Source organism: Acomys russatus, chromosome 12 (assembly GCF_903995435.1).
Source record: "Acomys russatus chromosome 12, mAcoRus1.1, whole genome shotgun sequence".
NCBI classification, from domain to species: domain Eukaryota; kingdom Metazoa; phylum Chordata; class Mammalia; order Rodentia; family Muridae; genus Acomys; species Acomys russatus.
The window spans coordinates 38,302,226-38,324,908 of record NC_067148.1 but is presented as its reverse complement, the minus strand read 5'-3'; the positions used below and the strand labels follow the sequence as shown (position 1 = coordinate 38,324,908).

The window sequence follows — 22,683 nt, the reverse complement described above, 5'->3', positions numbered from 1 at the left end:
TATGTAGTCCATGTTAGCTTCAAACTCTTGCTTCAGTCACCAGAGTGCTAAAACTGCAAGCAAGAGCCACCTTTCCTGCTTCTGTGTGGTCTCTGTTAACTGTTTCTGGAGGCTGGCCCCTGTCCCACCCTCACCTAATGACCACCCCTCCTCATCCCAATAAAGCTCCAGATTTTATGCAGATTATAAATAACATTTATTAAAGCAGCTGTGAGGGTCTGGTGACACATTTGAGAAGACATGTGAGGTCTGAGGTCCAGGACCCCCCCACTCTCTCCACACATTACAAGATCAACTGAAATAGTGAGAGCTTGTCATATCTCACTCACATAATCTCGTTAGCCTCACAGGATAAGCTGTGGTCGTGGTACCCCTTTCCTGGCCTCTGTCCCTGTTCCAAACCCATTCAGGGTCCCTGGGGCTCTCCTTCTGTCAGGAAAGCCGAACGGAAGGCCTTCAGGGCCTGCACTAGTAGCCGAGGGAGACTATGAGCCAGTGTAGAAGGCTCCAAGCCCACTAGGCCACTGAAGACCACATGCTGGTCCCCCAAGCCAGCCCTCACCCAAGCTTTGAAGAGCCCAGTCAGTGTCTTGGAGCCTAGATCCGCCAGCACCTGCAGAGGGAGGTCAGGATCCAAAATAACACTCCTGAGGGTTTTTGACCTGGGGGTCATTTCTTCCTCCCGAAGCCTAGGAACCCACTTAAATCCTTGCCCCGCCCTCTTCCTGTCATGGCAGTCCACCTAATTTCCTGATCATGTGAATGGCCACATGAACCCTTCCATTTTTTCGAGACAGGGTTTCTCTGTGTAGCCTTGGCTATCCTAGACTCGCTTTGTAGACCAGGCTGGCCTCGAACTCACAGCGATCTGCCTGCCTCTGCCTCCTGAGTGCTGGAGCCCTTCCATTCTTACCTCTCAACTTTCCCTCTTCCTATTCACCTCTTATCCCAGCTCCCCGTCCCGCCCCGCCCCCGCCCACCCCACGCAAAAGCTGAATCCCCCTGTCTGGTCCCTGCTGGCCTTCGGTCAGGTCAGCCTTCACATGCCGCAGTGAAGGAGCCTGGGCAGCCTGAGACCTACCTCGTGAAAGTTCATGGCCAAGTGCTCAGTCGGGATCTGTAGGATCCAGGCGTGTGCTCCCTGAATAGCTGCCAACTTCTGTTGCAGAGGCTCCAGGCCAGGGCAGCCTACAAGAAGGGGAATCCCCCCACAGGATCAGAAAACAGACAGTAGAGGGAGCTAACAGCAGATACCCCTGACATCCTCTGCGTGCTCCAGATGGGGAAACTGAGGGTGGCAGAGGTTCCGTGATCATTCAAGGTATAGTGACTCTATTTGACACCAACAAGAGCTCGGTGCCACAAGTCTCCCCAAAAAGCCATCTGTTTCCCAGGGAGAGAGACAGTGAGCAGGTTTTCTCTGTTGTCATTTGGAGTTTTCTAGCAGAAACCCATCTCAGCCTTTTGGCTGCTTCTCTCCAGAAGGCCGGCAGGGAGCGACATTACCCTTTGTTTCCTTGCGCCGCTCCGGCTTTGGCTTCTGGAACCACGTTCCGGCAACTCGCGATCCTGGGGTGGAGATCGTGGTGTTATGGGGCACGCCTGGGCAAGAGAACAGGACTCCGCGACCTTGGGACCAAGGCTTGGTTGGGGCACCTGGGATACCTGAGTACAACCGCTGTTCGCGGTCTTTGTGGCCAGGAGGCTCCCGGAGTGACGGAGCGGAGCGAGCAGGCGCGGGGACTCCACGCTGCAATCCTGGCCGAGGGCCCAGCAGCTCCTGCGCTCCCCGGAGCAGGCCGAGCAGCGTGTGCGCCAGTGACCGCAGCTCTGCGGGAGGGGACAAAGATGTAAACTGTCCGCCCGAGGGTGGGGTGGGGGGTGGGCCCGGCCCACTATTCAAGCCGAGGAGAACCAGACTGACCGCACCGTCGCCGGCGCTGCAGACACTGTTGGAGCGCCAGTTGGGCACAGGAGCGCTCCGACCTCCTGCACCGGCGCGCGTAAAAGGCGCAGAGCTCTTGGGCGTCCGCAGAGGGCTCTTCCTCACGCGGGTCCCAAGCTAGAAGTTCTCTGCAGCTAGGCTCGCGAGTGGAGGGGGCCGCTGCAAGCAGATGCCAGATCACTCCTTGTATGGGGGCTCACAAACTACCCATCCGCAGCGCTTCCATGGAGACCAGAGCAGCGGCATGGAAGCTGGCTTGCTCAGAACTGTCCGAGGGACCATTGGCAGGGGGATGCTCACCGTTCATCTGCTCCTGTAGCCAGTCTTTGAATACGGCCACACGGGTGTAAACCCCAGGCTTCCCTGGTTCCCCACAGCCATCTCCCCAAGAGGTGACTCCAAAGAGGACCTCTCTGGGGCGCGGGCCGGACTCGGAACAGGTTAAAGGGCCTCCAGAGTCACCCTAAGGGACCAGAGCCAATAGAGAACAATGCATTCACCATGCCTCTGTATTATACCTGCCTAGTGCCTGGTGGAGAAGGCGGCTCTGGCTGCTTCAGTGCTTACTACTTGTTTTCATTTTAATAAGGAAGATTTAGCGGTTGGTAGGAGCTGTCAGCTAGACTCCAAAGAGAAGGGGGCTATCTTGTCAAGGAGAGAGGGGCATCCAGGACCCCCCTGTCAGTTTGAGTTCATACCTGGCATGAGTCGATGCCCCCAGCCAGGTAACCAGCACAGAGCATGGTGCTGGGACGCAGCCCAGGCCCTAGGGCCTTTTGACAGGTGTCTGCACTGAGCAGAGGAACGCGGGCCTCCCTCACCGCCTGAGACTCAGGCCCATCTACAAGAAAGAGGGTAGGGGGTTAGGGGTTTGGAGGGTAGAGCCTTGAGCCTTGAAATCCCCTCCCTCTTTCCCTTTTTTGATTTCTTCCGGTTTGGTTTGTGAAATGGAAGATCATCTTAACCTCCCCAAACTCAATCTTTCACCTAGCCCCCAACCCCCACCCCCTGCCCCCACTGGTTCTTCCACTACCACTTGCAGCTTAGCCAGGCCTTAGCTGTTAGTACCTTCGAAGAGGGCTCCCCAGCCTGCGATGGCGCAAGGGGTGCCGGCCGGAGGTTCCCGAGAACCCTGGGGTAGGCAAACGGGGCGCGCCGGCCCCTCTGGGCTCACAGGCGTCCACAACTGTACCAAAGCCAGGTCATTGTGAAAGGTCTGCGGGTCAAACTAGAGAGAGGTGGCGGTCCAAGGTCAAGGAAGAAGGTTTGCTGTGCAGTTCCCAGCTCTGAGGACACAGGGCATATCTTCTCACCTTAGGGTGGGGCAAGATACGGTTCACCTGCACTTCCACCGCTTGCTCCCCCTGGGGCCCCTCGGCTAGCACCACAGTCCACAGAAGCTCATTCGAGGCACTGCAGCGCAAGCAGTGGGTGACACGCATCAGGGACAGAGGTGCTGCGAGGCCCCTTGGAGGCCCAGTCCCTCATGCACCCACACCGTCCTGTGAGCCTGCAAATGCTGTGATCCTAGGGACAGAGAGGGAGGCCTGGGAAGGGGTGGGTCCCCACAGGGGGAAAATCCACAGTGTGATGCCCTCCTGCTTTGGGATACTCTCCCCCCCCCCCCCCCCTTTACCTGCCCCCCCCCCCCCCCGCCAGCATTTTGAGGCTAGGAGCCACTTTCCCCTAGGGGGCAGCAGAGACCGGCTCTGCTGTCCTTTGGTCCGTGGGTGCGAGAGAGTCTCTCAGGACTGGGTAGCCCTGCTGTGCCTTTACGACGTACCGGGCGAAGCAGTGTGCAGCCGTGAGCACCCAGGACGAAGCCACCAGGACGCCGCCACAAAGAGGCAGACCCCCAAGTTGCAGCCTTACTAGCCAAGGCCAGGCCCCGGATGGAGCCGTGCTGCCTCCAACTATGCGGCCGTGAGCTCGAGTCACGTTGGCTACGCCCTGGCTCCTTTCGCCACATGGTCCTAGAATGGCAGAGACTGTGTCATGAAGGAAAAGTTTTAGCTGTCTTCACAGTGAAGCCTACTTCACCCTCAGCCCTGCTCCTTGGAGCCTTTTAGTCTCACCTGGCTCCGGTGGGTCCTGGAGGAGCGGGCCTTGAGGTCTTGAGCGCCCAGGTCCTGCTGGGAAACAAGTTTTAGATCCTCACTGCCGCCCTCTAGCGGATCCTCTTCCCATTTGCTGGGCCTGAGCCCGGGCTCGTCTCTCAACCACTCCCTCCCTTGGCTCACCTTCTAGCACACAGGAACTGTTTGAACAGCCAGGGACCTGCGACCACCTGAGCTCATACTGTCCCCCACCTTCCTGCTATGCCTGAAGTTTGCATTCCCCTTCCACTTGGACCTTCAAAAACAGTCGGACCCCAAGGAGGATGGAATCTTAAAAATAAGGGCTGGGCACGGACAAGAGAACGAATTCCGTGGAATAGTGTGAGCTTGCCGGGGCATGGGCAGGGCAGCCCTGTTGGTACAACCTTGGCAGTCATGCAGTCTGTGCCGGATCTCCATCAATACACGCTTTATGGCCCACTGGGCGCTCCTCTGGGCAGCCTGCAATGCCTGAGTCCCCTGGGCAGACAAAACTGCGTGGACATGGGACACAAAGTCACATCTCCTTGGCAGAGAGCCCCAGTCTACTCTCCCTGAAGCCTGTCTGAGGCGCGCGTAGCATGGTAGGAGGCTAGGTTACTAGGGTGGTAGAGAAAGTGAGGCCCAGCCCTCAGGGCAAGTGGTCCCACGCTCAATTGAATTGGGCTGGAGTCTCTCTGAAAGGTTTCTTTCTTAGACTTCAGAGGAAAACCGATGCCCACCGTCACCCAGTGAATGTGGCTGAGGTATCCATCTTCTGGCCTGCATTACCAAAGCCTACAGCCCCGAGTCTCCTAACTCTGTTAACGTAAAATCCCTTGACAATGAGCCCTTGCTATTTCTGCTTCCTGGGGGAGGACATTTGCCCCTCCTCTCCTTCCTATATCCCAGTTCCGGGCCCCCCCCCCCCCCCCCCAGCAGGTCTGCAAAAGGGACACAGGCCCTCATAAGTTCGAATGACAAACTCATTTTCCTTGCCCTTCCTTGACCTCATTTTCTCTATGCCCCTCCCATTCCAGTGGCTTCCTTAGACAAGCCCGGCTCACCTTGCAGGGTGCTGGGGGACAGGCGCATGTACAGTGGATGCCCATGGGCAGTCTGGGAGTCTGGGGACAGTAGCAGCAACAGCAGCAACATAGCCAGCAGCATGGTGACCTGGGGGCCAAGGCAGGAGACCCTGTCCTCTTTCTTCCTGAAGTCCACCCTCTCCTGTGATTCTTCCTGGGCACAGGATTTGTGTCCCTCCAGTGCTCTGACCCTGATGTCTTACACTAAATTATCCATTTCTAGTTAGGGGTCTGCACCTCACCTGGCCCTCACCCCTTGGGAGCCCTCAGGGAAATGGCGCTCAGGGGCTATATAGAGGACAGAGGGGGTGTTTTTGCATGGGAGGGCAGCCAGGGCTGGGGGGAGGGCGATGAGGTAGTGGGCTCGACCCTCACCTTTGAAGTCTCATCGTCCCAGCTTTGAGTCCCCCGCCTTCTGTCAAAGCAGCTCTTGTTCTGCGGCTGCTTCAAAGGGGCTTAGACGGGAAAGAAGGGCTGACGGTTGGGCTGGGGGCCAGGCAGAGAGAGACTGGTGGGCAGGGGCTGGGGGGGGGTTCCCCATCTGCTTCTGCCACCCTGGGGAGTTCACCGCTATGCTGGGGCAGGCACTCTTGCAGGGAGGAGAGCAAGAGGTAGGGGTGGGTGTCCTGGGCATTCTTACCCCCTAAGCAAGCCATTGAACTCCCAGCCCCTCTGCCCCTAATTGCTTGGCAGTGTCCCTCCTCCGTGTGGCCGTTTCTAAAGATGATCAAAGTATTCTAATTTGCTCTGTAATTGCCGCACTGGGGTAGTGGGAAGCGGCAAAATCGGGAGATGAAAGGCCCCACTGTGGCCCAGTTCGGGGAGCACAAGACCCAGCAGCTTCTGAGTCTCTCCCAGACCCCTGTTCCTGCCCGCTCAGTCTGTCCAGCATTGTTTTCAGTTGATGTGACCCTGATCTGGCAGGAGAGAGTTTTGAGGAAGGGCCATAAATAGGCAGCTGTCCTGATATTCAGTCGCCACCTGGGGTAGGGCTGGGCCTTTGGGTAAAAACAAAACAAAACTACCCCTTGGCACCTTGATTTATGCTGGTAACAAGGCCACTTTGGTTAAGGATTTAAGTACAGGAATTGGGACATACTGTGGCCAGGGGCTATGTTCTCTTCAAAAGGACTGCTTATCACAGTATTTATCCCTTCTTCCCCTCTCTGTTACCACTATGAGGCATTGGGGAAGCGGGGGCGGGCAGGGGGGGATGCTAGCCAGGGATTGGGGTTAGCTATGTATTTCATAGGGATAAATCTTATGTGGTCTCCAAGTTCTTAGCAGAGAGGTATGGCTCCCGCGTGCCTGTTGTAGCCTGGCCAGGCCAGAGTGGCCAGCATAGAACCATCTTTCCTCACTCTACCTCCCCATAGTCCAGTCTGATGGCAGGACCGGAGTAGACCTTTCTCTCACCCACACAGCACAGGGCAGGGCCTGGAAAAATCATATCATTTCCGATCTGGCCCCTACAAATTAAGAACTCTCCCCTCCCCACCCCTACCCCCCACCACCCCACCACCCCCGGCCCCCAGTCAGCACTATCTGATCTTCTGAGTTTGGTCATTTGCCACTTGTCTGTGTAAGGAGCAGTGCTTGTTTGCCATCCCAATGCTGTCCCCAACACCAGTACCGAACCTGACACATACTGTGATGAACAGGTGGGCTCCTTTGAAGAAGTCAGGGGCCACAGGTATCATTAAAGGTCCCTCTGGGTCCCTTCTGCACCCTGCACATCACTCCCAGCAATGAAGCAAATCAGGACATAACAGCAGGAAATGAGGAAAGCTATGTGCTCTGTGGCTTTCAGCTGCAATCCTGTCCTGTATCTGGCAGTGACTGCACAAGGAATGGTGTCTCCCAATCATAGGCCCTCAAAAAAAAAAAATTTCTCATGTGATGGTGCACACCTGTAGTTCCAGGAGGTGGAGGCAGGGTGATTGTGTGACCTCAGGACTTGGAAGCTAGCGTGGGCCACAAAGCAGGACCACATCTCTTTAATAAATAAAATAAAAGGTTGTTTCTCCTCCTCTGTTCCAAACTCAGAGGGAGAGTCTGCATTACTGAAGGCCTTAAAATTAAAAGACTAGGCTCTGATAGCCACATGTTAGGCTTAGACACTTGGTACCAATACACCAATTAAAGAGACAGACTAAGAGCTGGAAAGATGGCTCAGTGGTTAAGAGCACTGTCTGCTCTTCCAGAGGACCGGGGTTCAGTTCCCAACACCCACATGACAGCTCACAACTGCCGATAACTCCAAGATCTAACACTCTCACACAGACATAGATGCAGGCAAAACACAAATGCACATGGAAAAAACAAAAACAAAACAAAACAAAACAAAACAAAAACAAAACAGAGAGAGAGAGAGAGAGAGAGAGAGAGAGAGAGAGAGAGAGAGAGAGACTTTTTCAGTGTGGTCACTTTGGGAAGGGGGAACAAATAAAGGTCCAATGACACCACAAACCCACCCACCACTACCAAGTCTGCCTTGGGGAGTCCTCACTTGAGGATTAGGTTTAAATAGAGGGTAAATTATTCATGACTGAGGAGTCCTAGTCAAGAAGTGGATTCTGTCCCTCACTGATCCACCCTTGTCCCGGGATCCTACAAATTGTCAGGAGAATGTGAAATCTCTTCCTTGGAGACAAGGGACAGAGCAATCTTTCTCTTCTCCCAGGATTAGGTTCCTGGGAAATTTTAATTCTCAGGGGTAGGATGGTATTTTCTTTCAAGAGTCTCATAGCCATATGGAGAGCCACAGGTCTTCCTCATCCCCCCTCCCCCCAAAGGCAGAAACAAGCCCTTAGCTCCAGTTCGCCCACTCTAAAAAGAGGAAGGGAGAGAGAGGAGGGATGGAACCTTCGGTATATCTAGAAAGCCTTAGTGGGTTCTCAGGAGGCATCTGTGGGTTCAGGTGAGGAGGAAAGGACTGGGGGTGGGGAAACACAGGTGGGAGGGATGGGAGGAGTGGAAGGAAGGTCCAGGCCCTCCCCCTAGAGGCCAATGGTGCAGCATCATTACCGATCTGCCCTGGTCACAGAAGGACCGCCCCTCCCTGCATCACAAAGTCCCCTGACCATGGAGTGCATTTAGTCTCAGCCTAGCATCAGGAGGCAGAGGCAGAGGCAGGCTGATCCCGGTGGGTTTGAGGCCAACCTGGTCTACATAGCGAGTTTCAAGCCAGCCAGTAATATACAGTGAGACCTTGTCTCAAGGCAAAGAGATGTGCTTCCTGACCTCCATGTTCTTTCAGGAGAAGGAGCAGAAGGGGAACAGGAGGGTGGACTTGCTTAAGAACGCCCTAGGCTGCCTTTGTGGGGGCAGTGTCCCTCCCTCCCCACTACAATAACACATGCATTGGCATTGCCAGGCCTGATGGGCACAGCGGTGGCTGGGAACCTATGAGAGGAGACTGACATCAGAGCCTCCGTGGGATGAGAGGCCACTCAGCTGTGACTCAGAGCTCAGGCCTGTGCGTCTGACTGTACTCCAGTGTGAGCTTTTGTGAGTCACTTCCTGTTGGGGGCCAAATCATGCCCCCAAAAGATAGGCTAGAGTTTTAACTCCCTCACTCCAGAATGTAACCTTATTTAGAATATGCAATAGTGAAGACATTTGGCTGCTCAGTCCAAAGTGGCATAAAGACAGAGGCCCTAGGACAGAGGCTGTGTGGCGGTACAGCATGAACTAAAAGGATGAAAGCCTAAGAATGACAAGACTCCAGAAGAACAGGGAAAGAGGAGGAGTGCAGGGGACAGGTTGCTGGCAGCAGCCTAAAGAAAGCAGGGTGGTTCTGAGCCCTTGATCTCAGATATGTGGCTCAGTGTCTGTTCTAGGTCCCCAATGGGTGCTATGTGGCACCAGCCTGTCAAGGATGGATGCTCATCTGGGAGGATGGACCAATATCTGCCCTATCAGGAAGATTAGCAGAATTGACACAAGTTAAGTCTTCTTGCAAGGGGCTAGCAGGGTCATCGCTCCGGGGCTCAAGGGAGTCTGCTTACCTGAATGAACTGGGGAGGCAGCAAGGGAGATGTGGCAACCCAGAAAAGAAAAAGGGACATGGGTGGTGGCAATGGGAGGGGGTTCTTCAGGGGTTTGGGGTGGCCTGACTTTGGAGGGTGGCTATGAGTTAGTTCCCTTCAGTTTGCCAGCTTGGAACTCTGACCTTCCCAATTCCCCTAGGAGGGACCTGGGGGAGTGCTGTCTGAGAGTGGGGCAATGCTGTAGCTGGGCTTCCTGCTACAGGCTTCATGGGCAAGGTATTATTAGGATTTGTCTGCAGGACTCAGTGGCTGGGCAGACCCTACCTCTCCCTTCCCTTCTTGCCAAGGCTGGCCTCAAACCTGAAACAATCCTGCCTCAGCCAGCCATACGGACATACCCAGACACCACCCACATCACTGCAGGCCACTGCCCAACTTGTGATTGGAAGGAAAAAAAAAAAAAAAAAAAAAACCATTTCACAGGCAGAATTCTACTTTTTTCTTCTCCTTCCTTCTCTTCTTCTTCTTCTTCTTCTTCTTCTTCTTCTTCTTCTTCTTCTTCTTCTTCTTCTTCTTCTTCTTCTTCTTCTTCTCTTTTGGTACTAAGGATTGAACCTTGCTTATAGTAGGCAAGTTACTTTCCCACCAAGCCACATCCCCAGTCTTCTGATTGCTCTCTCTCTCTCTCTCTCTCTCTCTCTCTCTCTCTCTCTCTCTCTCTCTCTCTCTCTCATAGCCTAGACTGGCTTCAAACAGGATCCTCAGCTATATGCCATGCCTACTATTCTCTCTTTACTTTTGGTTTTGAGGTAGTCAGTGGTCTCACTAATTTGCCTAGTCTCTTTGAACTCATTCTGTAGCCCAGGTTGGTCCCTTTTTGAGTTGCTTTTTCCAGGTACTTTGTCAAAGAGGAAAGTAACAAATTCCACCTCCTGTATAATATGTTTTCCTTGATCAGGATTCTAGATCTTTTTGTTAACATTAGAATTTTGTTGCTGTTGTTTTGATTTCTTGAGACACAGGCATACATGACAGTCCAGGCTACCCTCGAACTCACTGTGAAGCCCACACTCACCTCAAACTTGAAGCAATCCTCTTGCCTCAGTCTTGTGAGTGCTGAGATAACAGAGGTGAGCCACTTTGTCTGGCTTAGATGATCTTTTTAGGAGAAGAAATCTCTGGGGCTGGAGAGTGTTTGCCTGGTATGTGCAAAGTTCTGGGTTTGACTCTCAGTACCACATAAAGTGGGCCCAGGAGAGTCCTCCCAGCACTCAGGATGTGGAGGCAGGAGGATCAGGTGTTCAAGGGCATCCTTGTCTACACTGGGACTTTAAGGCCTGGCGAGTCTGCGATAACGTGAGTCCCTGGGTGTGTCTGTGAGTTGGGGGGGAGGCTGAGAAGAGACACACTGGAGTCACGAGGCTCTCTTCAGGGTCACTTCTGCACATTCTTTCCACATAAATTATAATTAAATTTCATCAATTCTATTAAAAATCTCCAGTTAGAGCCCTTCTTATAACAATATTAATTTCTATCAGTTTGTCTCTAAACTTCTATCTGCATCAATGCAAAATGAGATTTCTGGAAATAACGGCCACTCATTAATATTAATAATGCTTAATTTCTTTCTTCTCCTTCTTCTTCTTCTTCTTTTTTTTTTTTTTTTTTTATTAAAGACAGAGTGTCACTGTGCAGCTCATGCTGGCCTCACACTCCAGGTCCCCTAGCTCAGCTTCCCTCCAGGTGCTGGGGGCACTTCAGGTGTACACAACCACGCCATCCAGCCACAAGCGCCTTCACTTCCAAAGCTGAGAGTTACCCTTACTTCAATTTTAAACTACTTCCATATGCTTTCCTGCACTGCTGATGGTGGTGTTTTAAAAACCAGCAGGTACCCAGGCATGGTGGCACACACCTGTAATCCTACTACTCGGGGAGGCAGAAGCAGGTGCGTCTCTGTGAGTTTGAGAACAGCCTGGTCTACAAAGGAAGCTCAAATATTTATTAATGTCAAACACTGACCAAACAAAGGCAATTTCACAAAGCTCAAGGTATTATAATGTATTAAGCCCCCAGCACAACTGTTTAAGGTTGTTACCATCTCTAGAGGAGAGGACATCAGATCTGATTGTGCCTGCTCCCAAAGACTTCCGTGGCCACTGCACCTCCTCATTATCACTCATCAGGGATTTCCTGGGGTACCTACACAAAGGTGGAAGGTTCTAGAAAGGAAGGATTAGAGTTCATGCTCTGCCTCCTTCTCAGTGATGAATTTGGCAGTGAGGAGAAGAGGCGTTGGATGGAGAGAGAATTCGGGGAGCTGCAGTGGCATCTGGGGGCCAGTGCCTGAAAATGACAGGCAAGATGCTGAGGGACTAGGGTCCTGGAAGAAAGAGGAAGAGAGACCCCAGGGCTACCACATATTCTTCAGTGTCTCTTGGGAATCTTGTACCCCTGATTGCAGAATAGGGAAGAAATGATGGAGTATGAGGGCTGGTGGTCTGGTTCCAGACACTCTCCTTTTGTTTCCAGTGTCCAGGCATGGAGCTGGAGAGCCTGCATCTATATCAAGGGCCCCTCTGCAGGCCACACCCAGCTCTTGCTTAGAGCATCAGGCCCTGCCCCTAAGGATCAAGAGAGGCAGGTATCCAGGGCATGGACCAGAAATGAGGCCAGGAAGGTGTGTGTGTGGGAGAGGACGAGGGGGCGGGGGGCACACAAAGCCAACAAATCCCTAGAGGCAATTACAGAGAGCAAGGCAGGAAAGGGTGCTCTTGCTCTGCCTGCTGTAGCCACTATTCTTGCATACACACACACACACACACACACACACACACACACACACACACACGCCAACCCATTTGCCGGGTAATGGCTTTGCAACAGCAGGAATTATCTGCAGCATTAGAGGCAGCCCTGATAGGTGGGGGAGGGGTGGGTGTTGCCTCTTTGCCTTGGTTTTGGGGATCCCAAAGGAACAGATAGTTGCTTGTCAATTAGGACCTGGCACTGAAGTGCCAGGGAGTCTTGGGGTGGGGGTGGGATGCTATAGAAGGCTTGGTGACGGAGAGGGTCAGCCCCTGCCACTGTAGCCCACTGCCCCTCCAGCCCACTGCCCCTCCGTTCTGTTTCAAGGCCTGTAAATGGGAGGATAACTGGGAGGAGGACTGACTCAGGACGTGTGGTAGTCTAGGTAGCCTAGCTCCTGCTTGACCTCAGGATCTTTTTCTAGAAGCTCAGCCTCAGGCTGACATACCCAGTGATCAGAAAAAGAAGAAGGGAGATGAGAGGGCACAAGAGGACCCAGAAAGGTGGCCTGGAGCTATGCATATGGTGGGGGTGGCAGGCTTTGCATTAGCTGCTTGTTCCCCCTCCAGGATGGTCCTGGCAGTGTTGGGAGGTAGCAGCTCAGAGGAAGGACAGGGTCGGGAACCTAGACACTCCCCTCACCCCCAATCTGGATCTCCTGAAGTGTCAAGCTGAGGATTGACACTTCCTATGCCCAGTTCTTTAGTCATCTTGGAAAAGATGATGGACAAGACCCTGGGGATCATTAAGTCCATGTGGGGGTGGGGCTGGTCCCTGGGTTCCCAGTGTCCTGCTCCAGGGTTTGGCTAGGTCTGTCATCTTCCTTGGGGACCCTGGCTTCTGAGTCATGCCCATCACCCTGACAATAAAAACCAGGCTCTGTGACTCTGGCAGCAGGGGAGCATCCTGCCCACCTGCAGGCACACCCAGATTGCATTTACTGAAATAAATTGCTGGAGAATATAAATCCTGCACACATGATTAATGGGAGGCAGGGAGGGAGGCTGGCAGCCGCCATGAGGAGGAGCCCCTGGGAACAGAGTGACACTCCAGGCACAGAGCCAGCACAGATGCAGGGCCTCCGGGAAGGGGAGCCGGCAACTGTGCTACCAACCGCTAGGGTCACTACAGAGCTACACAGCCACTGTACAGGGGACCTGGCCCCAAGACTAAAGCCAGCCCTAGCCTGGCTCCCATCAAGGCTGGTGGTACAGAGGAGCCCACCTTGAGCTGGGAGCTGGAAGCTGGAATCGATCTTCAGCTGTTGGGATGTGTGTGTGTGTGTCCCTGAATGCCTGTTTGTGGGGGGGGGGGGTTGTAAAGGGAAGGTCTCAGGAGGGCATCGAAGGTCTGGTCAGCTGTTAAGCTCATCAACAAATCACTTAGGTTCCCCCAGCCTCAGGCTCCACATCTGTTCAATGGATCTAAGCCCAGTCCTCCGTCACTGGGCTGGTGAAAGGTTCAGCAGTGTCCCCTCTGCAAAATTCCCATGAGGGTGCTGGGCATATAGGCGACCATCTCAGATAGCAAATGTCGGGATTACACAGCTGTACCACAATATCCAGCTTACAGATACTTAAAAAATACATACATTTTAAAGGCTGGCTAGATGATTGAGTGGGTAAAGGCAACTGCTTCCAACCTGAAGGACCATAGTTCGATCCCCCTGAGACCCACATGGTAGAAGGAAGGACCTGCACACCAACTGTGTGTGTTGTCTTCCAACCTGTACACAGTTGATGCGACTCACAAATAAAAACTTTTTTTTTTTTTTTTTTAAATTCAGGAGCTGTTTCCCCCTGGTAGTTTTCAGGTGGAATCTCCACTAAGATTGAGGCAGCCTAAAGAAAGCCTGGTCGGCGGTGACTGTTCTCTTTGCAGGCTCTGACCTCCAGCCCGGGTGGCCCAGGCCTCAGCGTTAATGTGCCGGATGAGTCTGAACAAAGCAGGCGTGGGAACCGTTGCTCCATGGAAGCCTGGGATGGGCTGAGTGAGGCTCAGCAGCTGTGGCCACGACCAGAGCAAACCAGGCACTGACTGACCAGCAACGGTAATTGTGCTCAAACTGAGGCTGAGAACTCTTGCAGGTGGAAATGCAGGGTAAAAGTGACCTTAGTGGGAGCTGGAGATGCACTGGTGACAGGCTCACCTGTGGGACTTTCACCACACTGTAGCCCGCTCAGGGTGGGAGCCTAGCTGAGGTTAGGAAAAGTAACATTGGGTGTGAAAAGTAAGGGTCATTCTGAGAGGCTCAGGGACCCTGGGTTGCTCAGAGGCTTTGATCCTCCAGACGCAGACCTTCCTCGTCTAAGCGACCATGGAGAAGACCTGAAGGCGCGGGGCGCCTCCTGGTGGCTCTGCTTGAGAGATGCAGGCGTCGCAAGAGGCTGGGAAATCCCGGGCTGTGCCCCCCCACCCCAAGGTCTGGAACTGTGTCAAGACTCAGGACAAACCCGAGGGGTCAGAGCAGGAGTGCCTTGAAGGTGAGTTTCAGAAGCCCCTCCTTCTATGTCATCTCCCCTCCAGGGGCTCCTGCAGACCTAAGCAGCAGAGGGGCATCTACTCTACCTCGAGATCTCCCAGGGCTGCTTTTCTGCGCTCTAGTACTCCATTTTCAAATCACCCACTTTTCGGTCAAGTGTAGCTCTGCTGGAGCCAGCTTCCTGAGGTATAGGACACATTTCCTGTTTTCCCTCTGTCTCGGGAGCACTGAGGCTAACGGGCATGTGCCACCCACACTCAGTTTATGAGCTGGTGATGGAAGAAAACCCAGGGCTTGGAGCATGCTTGCAAACCACTCTACCAATTAAGATGCATCCTCTATCCTTGCAGGGTACCCTGTTCAACGCGTCTTAAAGGCTTTGAGTCTGTGACGTCAGAGGACTGAGCCAAGTAGGTTGCACCTAGGAAACTAGGAGATGCTGGGCTGGGGTGACAGGCAATACCTATCAGTGGTGGTAGCTGGCTCCTAGGTTTTCACCTATGATAAGAGCCTAGTCTTAGGATAAGCGCTGCCCTTTCCCAACCCATCTCCATCCCCCCATCTTCTCAGCCCCCACCTCCCTTCGCCTTTCTAGTTCTGCCTGACCATCTCCACTCTGGGAGGCCCACAGCTTTGGCTCTCCTGCAGTGTGTGTCCCTGCAGGCATAGAGAAGAGGTTGAGGGCGTCAAGGCTTCAAAGCTGATGGCTGGCTTCTGGGTGACCTCTGTGACCTCATGAGGTATTTAAATTGCTCACTTCACTGAACTTCATAGGAGGCCCATTTTACAGACCAGGATTCTGAGGCACAGAGTGGTGGATGCTTTCCCAGGTCTGAGTATGAAGACCCCCCCCCCCCCCCCCCCGAGGGAGAAAAAAATGGTGCTTGCTGGGACTCCCTCTGGGTTTCATGTTGGCTACGGAGACATGGTAGGAAAGAAATTCAGTGTTCACTTATGAAGTTTTTTGAACCAGCCTATTCTAAGTGTCCCACAAGGGGAGGGAGTCCCTAAAACTGAGCCACGATCACTAGGCTGTGCAGAGGGGGGCCTGAAGGAGGCACGGCAAGGCTGTCACACACCCTCCTTGAATCCATCACAGGGATGAAACACCAGTGGGGAAGGCAGGCTCAGGGTGCCAGGGGAGCTTGAAAGGCAGAGAGAGTGGGGTGTCCCCCTGGGCTTTTCTGAAGCCCCTTCCGCTGTGTTCCGATAGCCTCTGTCTGTTCTGCACTTCAAACCTTGCTCACCACCTGACTCCATCTCCTCTCCCAGAGACCTCTCTCCCTCTCTCTCCCCTAGCCAATCTTATTCAGAGACCAACTGCTGGCAGCCAGCATCTACTGAGGAGGGACCACAGGGTGTCTGTCCTAGGTACTGGCTCATGGGGACAGGGCCCCCTCCCCTTTAGTCTGGCAGCCAGCACCACTTCTGCTAGAACTGCCAGGTTCACCCAGTGTCCTCCAAGAACTAAGTGGAGAGATGCCAAAGGACAAGGCATGATGCCCTGCCTCCAGGGGGCGTTCTCCAGACATCAAGGGCTACAGTGGCCACCAGGAGTCCAGACGCCCTTGGTGGCCAGCCTGCTCCTTCAGCCCCTTTGTACCACGGGTTTCTTCTGTTCCCCAAGTCCTGTCTGTCTGCACGCTCTTTCTGCTACCTCTGCCTGGGGTTCTGTCTCCTCGTCTCTCTGACACTGTCCTCTGTCTCAGTGACCCTCCCTTTGGTGCTTTTCACTAGCCCCTTCCCCAGGTCCCTTAGGAACCTTCATCCTCTGGCTTTCCTAATGCTCAGACCTTTCCAGGGCTTCTTCTCAGAGCTATTCCCTGTTTGGCAGAGGCGGGGAACACATCTCTCCCCCCCCCCCCATCCCCGGCCAGGCCTAATATCTTAATGCAAGGCCATTACTCACCCAGCGTCCAGGCAGGGCAGGCCTCTCCCCTCCTCGTTTGTCATCCAGAGTGAAGCCTCTGTGCTGTTCCTCTGGGACCAGATTAAGGGACTGACAGGCTGGATGAGCAAATTTAGTTGCAGCACGCCCCCGCCTGCCTCCTCACTCCTCCGGCCACAGCCTCCCATGCTCTGGGTCCCCAAACCGTGGTGCCAGCTTTTGATAGGAAGGCCTGGGGACAGTTTTATTTCTCCTTTTGTTCCTCCAGTGCCTGGCAAGGGGTGAGGCATACAGACCCATGATTCTGAGGAAGGGAGGGGACAAAAAGCTGGATTCACAGTGGTCTGGACTTCTGTGGGCTGGAGAGCATCCAAGGTAAAAAATACAATGAAAGCTGATGGTCCTTAGAGCCTGCCAACCCTGTCTGAAGCCTGGAATTCATTCATGCAATGTTCACAATGCTATGTGAAGGGTACTGTTACTGTGCCCACTTCATACAGGCTCAGAGAGCCTATGTGACTTGTCTAGGGTCACACAGGGACGTCCACCTATCAGGCTTAGTGCTTTGTATCTTTGTCGGTTTTCCAACACTGTCTGTGGGAGAGGGCCTAGGGTGCCTCCATTTTACCCAGCTCTCAGTGGTTTTGCCCTACCATAGTCCCGCCTTGCATTGCTCTTGCTTCCCTGGGAAAGGGCGCTGTCTATACTATTGGCCAATACCAACTATGGAAGCAGATGTATGAGGCTTCCTAACCTGGCTTGTCTTACCATTCTGCTGCATCTGAGGCACACATCCTCATGTAGGGTTCTTGGTCCACGATGCCACTACACACCCCTTTCCTCTCACTCCTTAGAACCTGCTGCCTGAGCCCCAGAACTAGAGCCCAGAGCCCAGAGCCCAGAGCCCAGAGCTGAACGCCAAAGGTTGCCTCCACCTGAGGGGTAGGGAAGGAGCCAGGAAAACCTACCTGGAGCCTTCCTGTTGCTGTCTGGACACCAACTCTTTCCACCTTCCCCATCTGCCTAGTTCCCATAGTAACCACCAGTTTGCTGTCTCCTAGCAACTAAGTGGTCCTTGGAGGGGGGCGGGGCAGAGCAGCAGAGTGATTGACATTTAAGGCCAGAGCAGTTGAGTTCAAATCCAGGCCATGGCGTATTGCAGCTGTTGGGGTCTTCTGCCAGCCATGTACCCTCCCTGGACCTCTACTTTCCTATCTGTGAAGTGGGGAGGCTATTGCTCAAGGATCAGGCACTTAGCTAAGAGTCTGAAACTGTGAAGGGCTACACAGAGGTGGGGACGGACAGTGCTTAGTGCTAGACCCTGGCAGAAACTGAACAAGCTGAAGTGTGGCTTCCGGGTGTGAGCCCTTGTCTGTGGGGAGTCTCTTCAACGGAACAACCCCAGTTTGTCCCATCCCAGAGTCCTACTCAGGCCCCTTGGCCCTTCAGATCAGCTCATAGGGACAGGTAATGGCAGCCCCAGCCATCCTGAGGCAGAGACAATTACTCCATCCCAGAGTTTAGAGATGCATTCTCAGAAGTTGCAGGGGAGGGGGGGTCACGAGGAGGGGAAAGATCACACACTTCCGGGTTGGGAATTTTTTTTTTTTTTTTTTTTAGCAGCTCCTTTTGGGTTCTCTGCGCTTGCAGGGGAGGAGGGGAGTGGAGGGTGTCAACAGGAGTGGACACCCTCCTGCAGAGGCATATGACTAGGCCAGCAATGGGTGCTCTAGCAGGGGAGCAATTAGGCGAGGGGGCGACCCTCCAGGCCTGGCTCTCAGAGCCTGGTCCTCAGGCAGCCCCTAGGGGCGCCTGGCCCCAGGTCCTCACGGTGCAGGGGGAAGGGAAGGTTGAGTGGGACATTGGCCTACATTCACGCATCACTGCGGCTCCCGCACCAGCTTAGGTGAGCCCCTTGAGCGGCCCCTCCTGTATGAGCCTCCCCCCACCTAACCAACCCCCCACCTAGCCCAGCCCCCCGCCCAGGGGCCAGGGCTGAGGTCGCTGCGGCAGCTCAGGCCGCCTGATTCAATTAACTAATTCCCGACAAGACAGATGTGCAGTTCTGCGTCGCCTGCCATTAAGCAGAGATGGAGCACTCTGCGGGAGGGGGCGAAGAAGAGAGGCAGGGGCGGGGGCGGGACAGTGACGTCACAGCCCAGAGGCTGGCGTCACGGGCGCCAGGCTAGGTGTCCCGCAGTATTACTTTGTAGTGAGTCAGTGCCTGTTTCCTACACAAGCCTAGGTCTCAGAGACTCTGGGATCTAATATAGACCCATGATTAGAGCCCAGCTGGGTGGGATGACACCAAAGGATGTCTCTTCTCTTCAGCACCCTGAGCTGTTGAATTTGCTGCTGTTCCCATTCAACCGGCACCATCACCCACCCCCAATATCTCTTACTTTGGGTAGTGTTTTCTGTGAGCACATGTTGGTGACCCCGGAGGTAAGGGCTGAGTGTATGTGTGTGTGTTGTGTGTACACACGTGTATACACAGGCCTATACCTATAAGACTTTTTAACACACACACACACACACACACACACACACACACACACACAGTGTGGGGGGATATACCCAAAGACAAGTACACCAAGGCGTCTCCCCAGCCACATGCAAGCCTTGAGTCAGACTAGGCTAGAGCTCTCAGAGGCCCTTTGCTTTGCAAAAGCCTGAAGGAGGAAGCTCAGCTTTCCTCAATCAGACTCTAAGGAGCATTAGAGCCCAGGTTGGGGAAGGGGCAGGAGAGGGGGAAGGGAGCCTTGTCAAGGACACCAGCAAGGAAAGGGAGGGGGAAAAAAATGAAGTGGAAGAAATAAAATCAAAAGGCTTTTAAGGCTGCTCTCCCCAAGCAGTTGATGTCTTGGCTGCGATTGCCGGCAATGAAATATTGTGCTCTCTGATCGCTTAATGCACAGAGCCCAGCAGTCCCCTCCCCCTCTGCAGCCCCCTCCCCCCCCTCCATGGCAAAGCAGCTTCCTTTCTCCTAGAAGGGCCCAGGGTGTGAACTGGAGTGCACAGCTTGGCATTGCCCTAGGACCAGCCCTGGAAAGCCATAGCTTTTGGGGACTTTGCCCACAGCCTGGGCACAGGAGACGCCTAGCTCCAGTGCCCTCTCTCCCTGCAGTGTGCTGGCTTGGGGGAATATTTTGAGATGTGAGAGCTATACCTTCCATCAGAGGAAAGAGGAAATCAGGACCCTGTGTGGCATGTTGGGGATCCCCTCCTGCAGAGCCCTTAGGGGCTGATGGTGTGGGGTTGAGGTTCTTGGACACTGTTGAGTAGGTGGGTGAACAGCTGAACGATGTCTGTGCTGGCTTGAATCTCAGTCTTCGGTTACAGTGGAGCCCAGTGATAGTTAGAAGGCCTGGCTTTAAGCCCCAACTCTTCCTCCCAACTCCCATCACTTTTTGGCCATATGACCTTGAGCAAACACAGTGCCTCATGCCTAAGTTTCACATCAGGAAGGATGGAGAAAATAATAGAAATGGCCTCATAGGGTTATGGAGGATTAAAAGAGGAAAATATATGCAAAGTGCTTAGCACAGGAGGGGCCTGTAAGTGGGGGTAATTATCTCTGTAATCTCCCCAATGGCTCCACCGCCCCTTGCTGGACTATGAGGCCTCAGCCTGGAGCAGGCAGAGAGGTGGGGATGCCTGCAGCCCCTTCTGTTCCTATCCTCCTCAGCTCTCCCACCCCACCCTACCCTCAGGCAACTGTTCATTCGGTGCGCCTTTCTGTCAGGGCCGCCAAATTGGCCAAATCTCCGTAATGCTAAAAAATTGGTCCATTAGCTGGCAGGGAACATTGACAGCCGTGAGCATGACTGCTGTAGCCTCCAGGGGTGGATGGTAAGGGTGGTGGGGGTGTCCGGGCTTCTTCAGGGGAGCCAGGCATGTGTGGGTGTGTATATGCTCATGCTCACGTGTGTGTGTGTGTGTGTGTGTGTGTGTGCGCGCGCGCGCGCGCGCGCGCACGCGCATGTGCATGAGAGAGAGAGAGAGAGAGAGAGAGAGAGAGAGAGAGAGAGAGAGAGAGAGAGAGAGGCCGCCCCTGCCACGGTATGCCTCACATGCTGCCGAGAGCTTTCATTATGTTGCCTTGCATAAATCCCACAATTCCTGAGAGGCTGGCCCTGTTAGGCCATCCTTGCATTTAAGAGGGGAGCACCTGCTGATGGGCCTCGGGACCCCTGGTCCTTCCTCTACCACCCCTCAAGGATCCCAAATACTCTCACCCCAGTACTTCCAGAAAACCATCATAGGGTACTAAGGACCTGATTAGATGCTGAAGATGCAACTGCTGTCATTAGCCTCCCTAAGTGACCAATACACCAAGGCTAACAGACCGGTGAGGGTGAAGAGTGATGGTTGGCAGATTGGGAGAAAAGAGTTTTCTCTTGGCCATATCATTGGCTATTGCCTGGCTCACCTGTTAACTGCTCTCTGACCTCACTGTCTATTATAGCCTGGCTGATAGCGCTCCCTCCTGGCTGATAGGTTGAAACCAGAACACTGATGGCATTACTGGCATGGAACTCTTGTCCCCATAAAAGGAGACATGAATGGGTTTGCCTTACCCCTCTGCTCTCTACTACGTGAGGGTAGAGGAGGGAGATTGACAGGTACAACCAGGAACAGGTCCTCACCAGAGCCTGACCATGCCAGCTCCCTGACCTACACTCCCAGCCTCCCAAACAAAGGAATCCCAGGTCCACCATGTTTGTTACAACCACCCCTAACTAAACACAGTCCATCCTCAGCTTGGCTACCATTGGGGACAGGTGCCTCCTAGAGCTAGCCATGGCTCACAAAGCACAGGAACACAGGCAGCCTGGCTTCCGTTGTGCTGGAGACAAGACTGGGGAAGCGACTTGGTTGGTAAACTGCATGCTATCTAAACACGAGGAGCTGAGGTTCAGTTCTCTAGAACCCATGTTAAAAACAAACCGAAACCAAAACAGGCATAGCACAGCACTAAAGAGGGAGGGGCTCTGTCCAAAAAAAACTAAGTAGGCGGGGCTAGAGAGATGGCTTGGTAGTTAAGGAGCACTCCTTGCTCTTGCAGAGGTCCTGGGTTCTGTTCCTGGCACACACATAGGTATCTATAGCTCTAGGTCTAGGGAATCCGATGCACTATTCTGACCTCCACAGGCACCAGGCACACCCACTGTGCATATACGTACATGCAGGCAAGACACCCATACACATCAAATAAGAAAGTATGTACAACAAAAAATAAAATAGCGAGCAATTGGGGAGACACTGGGCTTCAGCCTCTGGCTTCTGCATGAGTGCATTTGTTCCTCACCTCCAGAACAAACAAAACTCTGGAGTTCAGCGTACATATTCTTTAAAATTTTTTATTTTAATTTTATGTGTATGAATATTTTGTCTGGATGTACGTGAGCCACGTGCTTGCCCTTGCCTGATACCTGCAGAGATCAGAAGAGGGCGTTCGATGGTTGGGAGCCACTATGTAAGTGCCTAGGGTTGAACCCAGGTCCTCTGGAAGAGCAGCAAGTCCCCTTAACAAGCTACCTCTCCCCTCCCTTTGCTTGAGTATTAATGGCTTTTCTTAGGATTCCCCCCCCCCCTGCAGCTCTTGTAAGGCACAGCCAGGGGAGGGCTGGGAGCAAGGCTGTTAAGCACTATTAGAGTGACAAGTGGCTGTCTGCTAAGAAAACTGAGCTAAGTACTGGGCACACCTCCATCTCTGCTGCTTCCTAAGTATCCCTAATGGGCATCTCCCAACTTCTCTTTTCTTTTCCCCTTGACACGGCCCAGTTCTCTGGACTGACAGTGGTGGTATGTAGCAATTATGCCTTCGAATTTGGGGGTCAAGCAGTTCAGATTCAAATCCTGCATCGGTGGCTTTGGGTAAGCTCTTAGGCTGCAAGGCTTGGTTTGCCCATCCGAGAAATTAGAGCATCCTTATTCTAAGGATTCGGTGAGGTTAAACGGTTCTGGGTACCAGGTGAGCCCTGGTGATGATGGTGGTGATGACACCACTGCTGATGGGACAGTGATGACATGATGTTGATACTGATGCCCATGGTAGAAATGATGATGAATTGTACAAAGACAAGGGTATTAGATGAGGTGATGGTGGTACTGATGGTGGAGAGGGAGATGAGGTTATGGAGGGGACGATGCTATAACAGGCCCACATTGAAAGGAGAGAATTGGCGGTTAGGAAGCAGAGTGGAACAGGACAAGAAACACAGAGGTGTGCCTCCTCCTCCACCAGTGAGGCCTACGTGCTGTTAGCCCACCGTCTCCAGCCATCCTAGGAGAAGGCAGGGGACCTTTTGCTTTCTTGCCTGACTCTGGCTAGGTCAGTATCTAGGCTCTGCTCTGATTATGGCCAGTGCTCTCCTCCCGGAGGGGCCTGTCAGCAGGTAA

At 53.5% G+C, this 22,683-nt stretch overlaps 1 protein-coding gene across 1 annotated transcript; it reads right to left on the bottom strand.

Moving 5' to 3' along the window:
* Positions 1-399: 399 nt before the first annotated feature.
* Positions 400-5,190, bottom strand: Prss56 (serine protease 56). The gene is made up of 13 exons (XM_051153662.1): positions 5,088-5,190; positions 4,428-4,535; positions 4,021-4,077; positions 3,729-3,918; positions 3,259-3,358; positions 3,014-3,173; positions 2,644-2,786; positions 2,246-2,408; positions 1,925-2,104; positions 1,666-1,830; positions 1,507-1,569; positions 1,082-1,188; positions 400-613 (listed from the first exon to the last, which is right to left on the bottom strand). The coding sequence occupies exons 1-13, from the start codon at positions 5,188-5,190 to the stop codon at positions 407-409; spliced, it is 1,746 nt and encodes a 581-aa protein (XP_051009619.1). The 3' UTR covers positions 400-406.
* Between the last annotated feature and the right edge of the window lie 17,493 nt (positions 5,191-22,683).

What these genes read in the sequence shown, in the direction of transcription:
- Prss56 (XM_051153662.1), bottom strand. Translation starts at nt 5,190, where the DNA reads ATGCTGCTGGCTATGTTGCTGCTGTTGCTGCTACTGTCCCCAGACTCC. An exon ending in GTCCCCCAGCACCCTGCAAG is followed by an intron (nt 4,536 to 5,087) that starts GTGAGCCGGGCT and finishes ATGTCCACGCAG; the next exon opens with TTTTGTCTGCCCAGGGGACT. An exon ending in CCAGGACCCACCGGAGCCAG is followed by an intron (nt 3,919 to 4,020) that starts GTGAGACTAAAA and finishes CTGCCATTCTAG; the next exon opens with GACCATGTGGCGAAAGGAGC.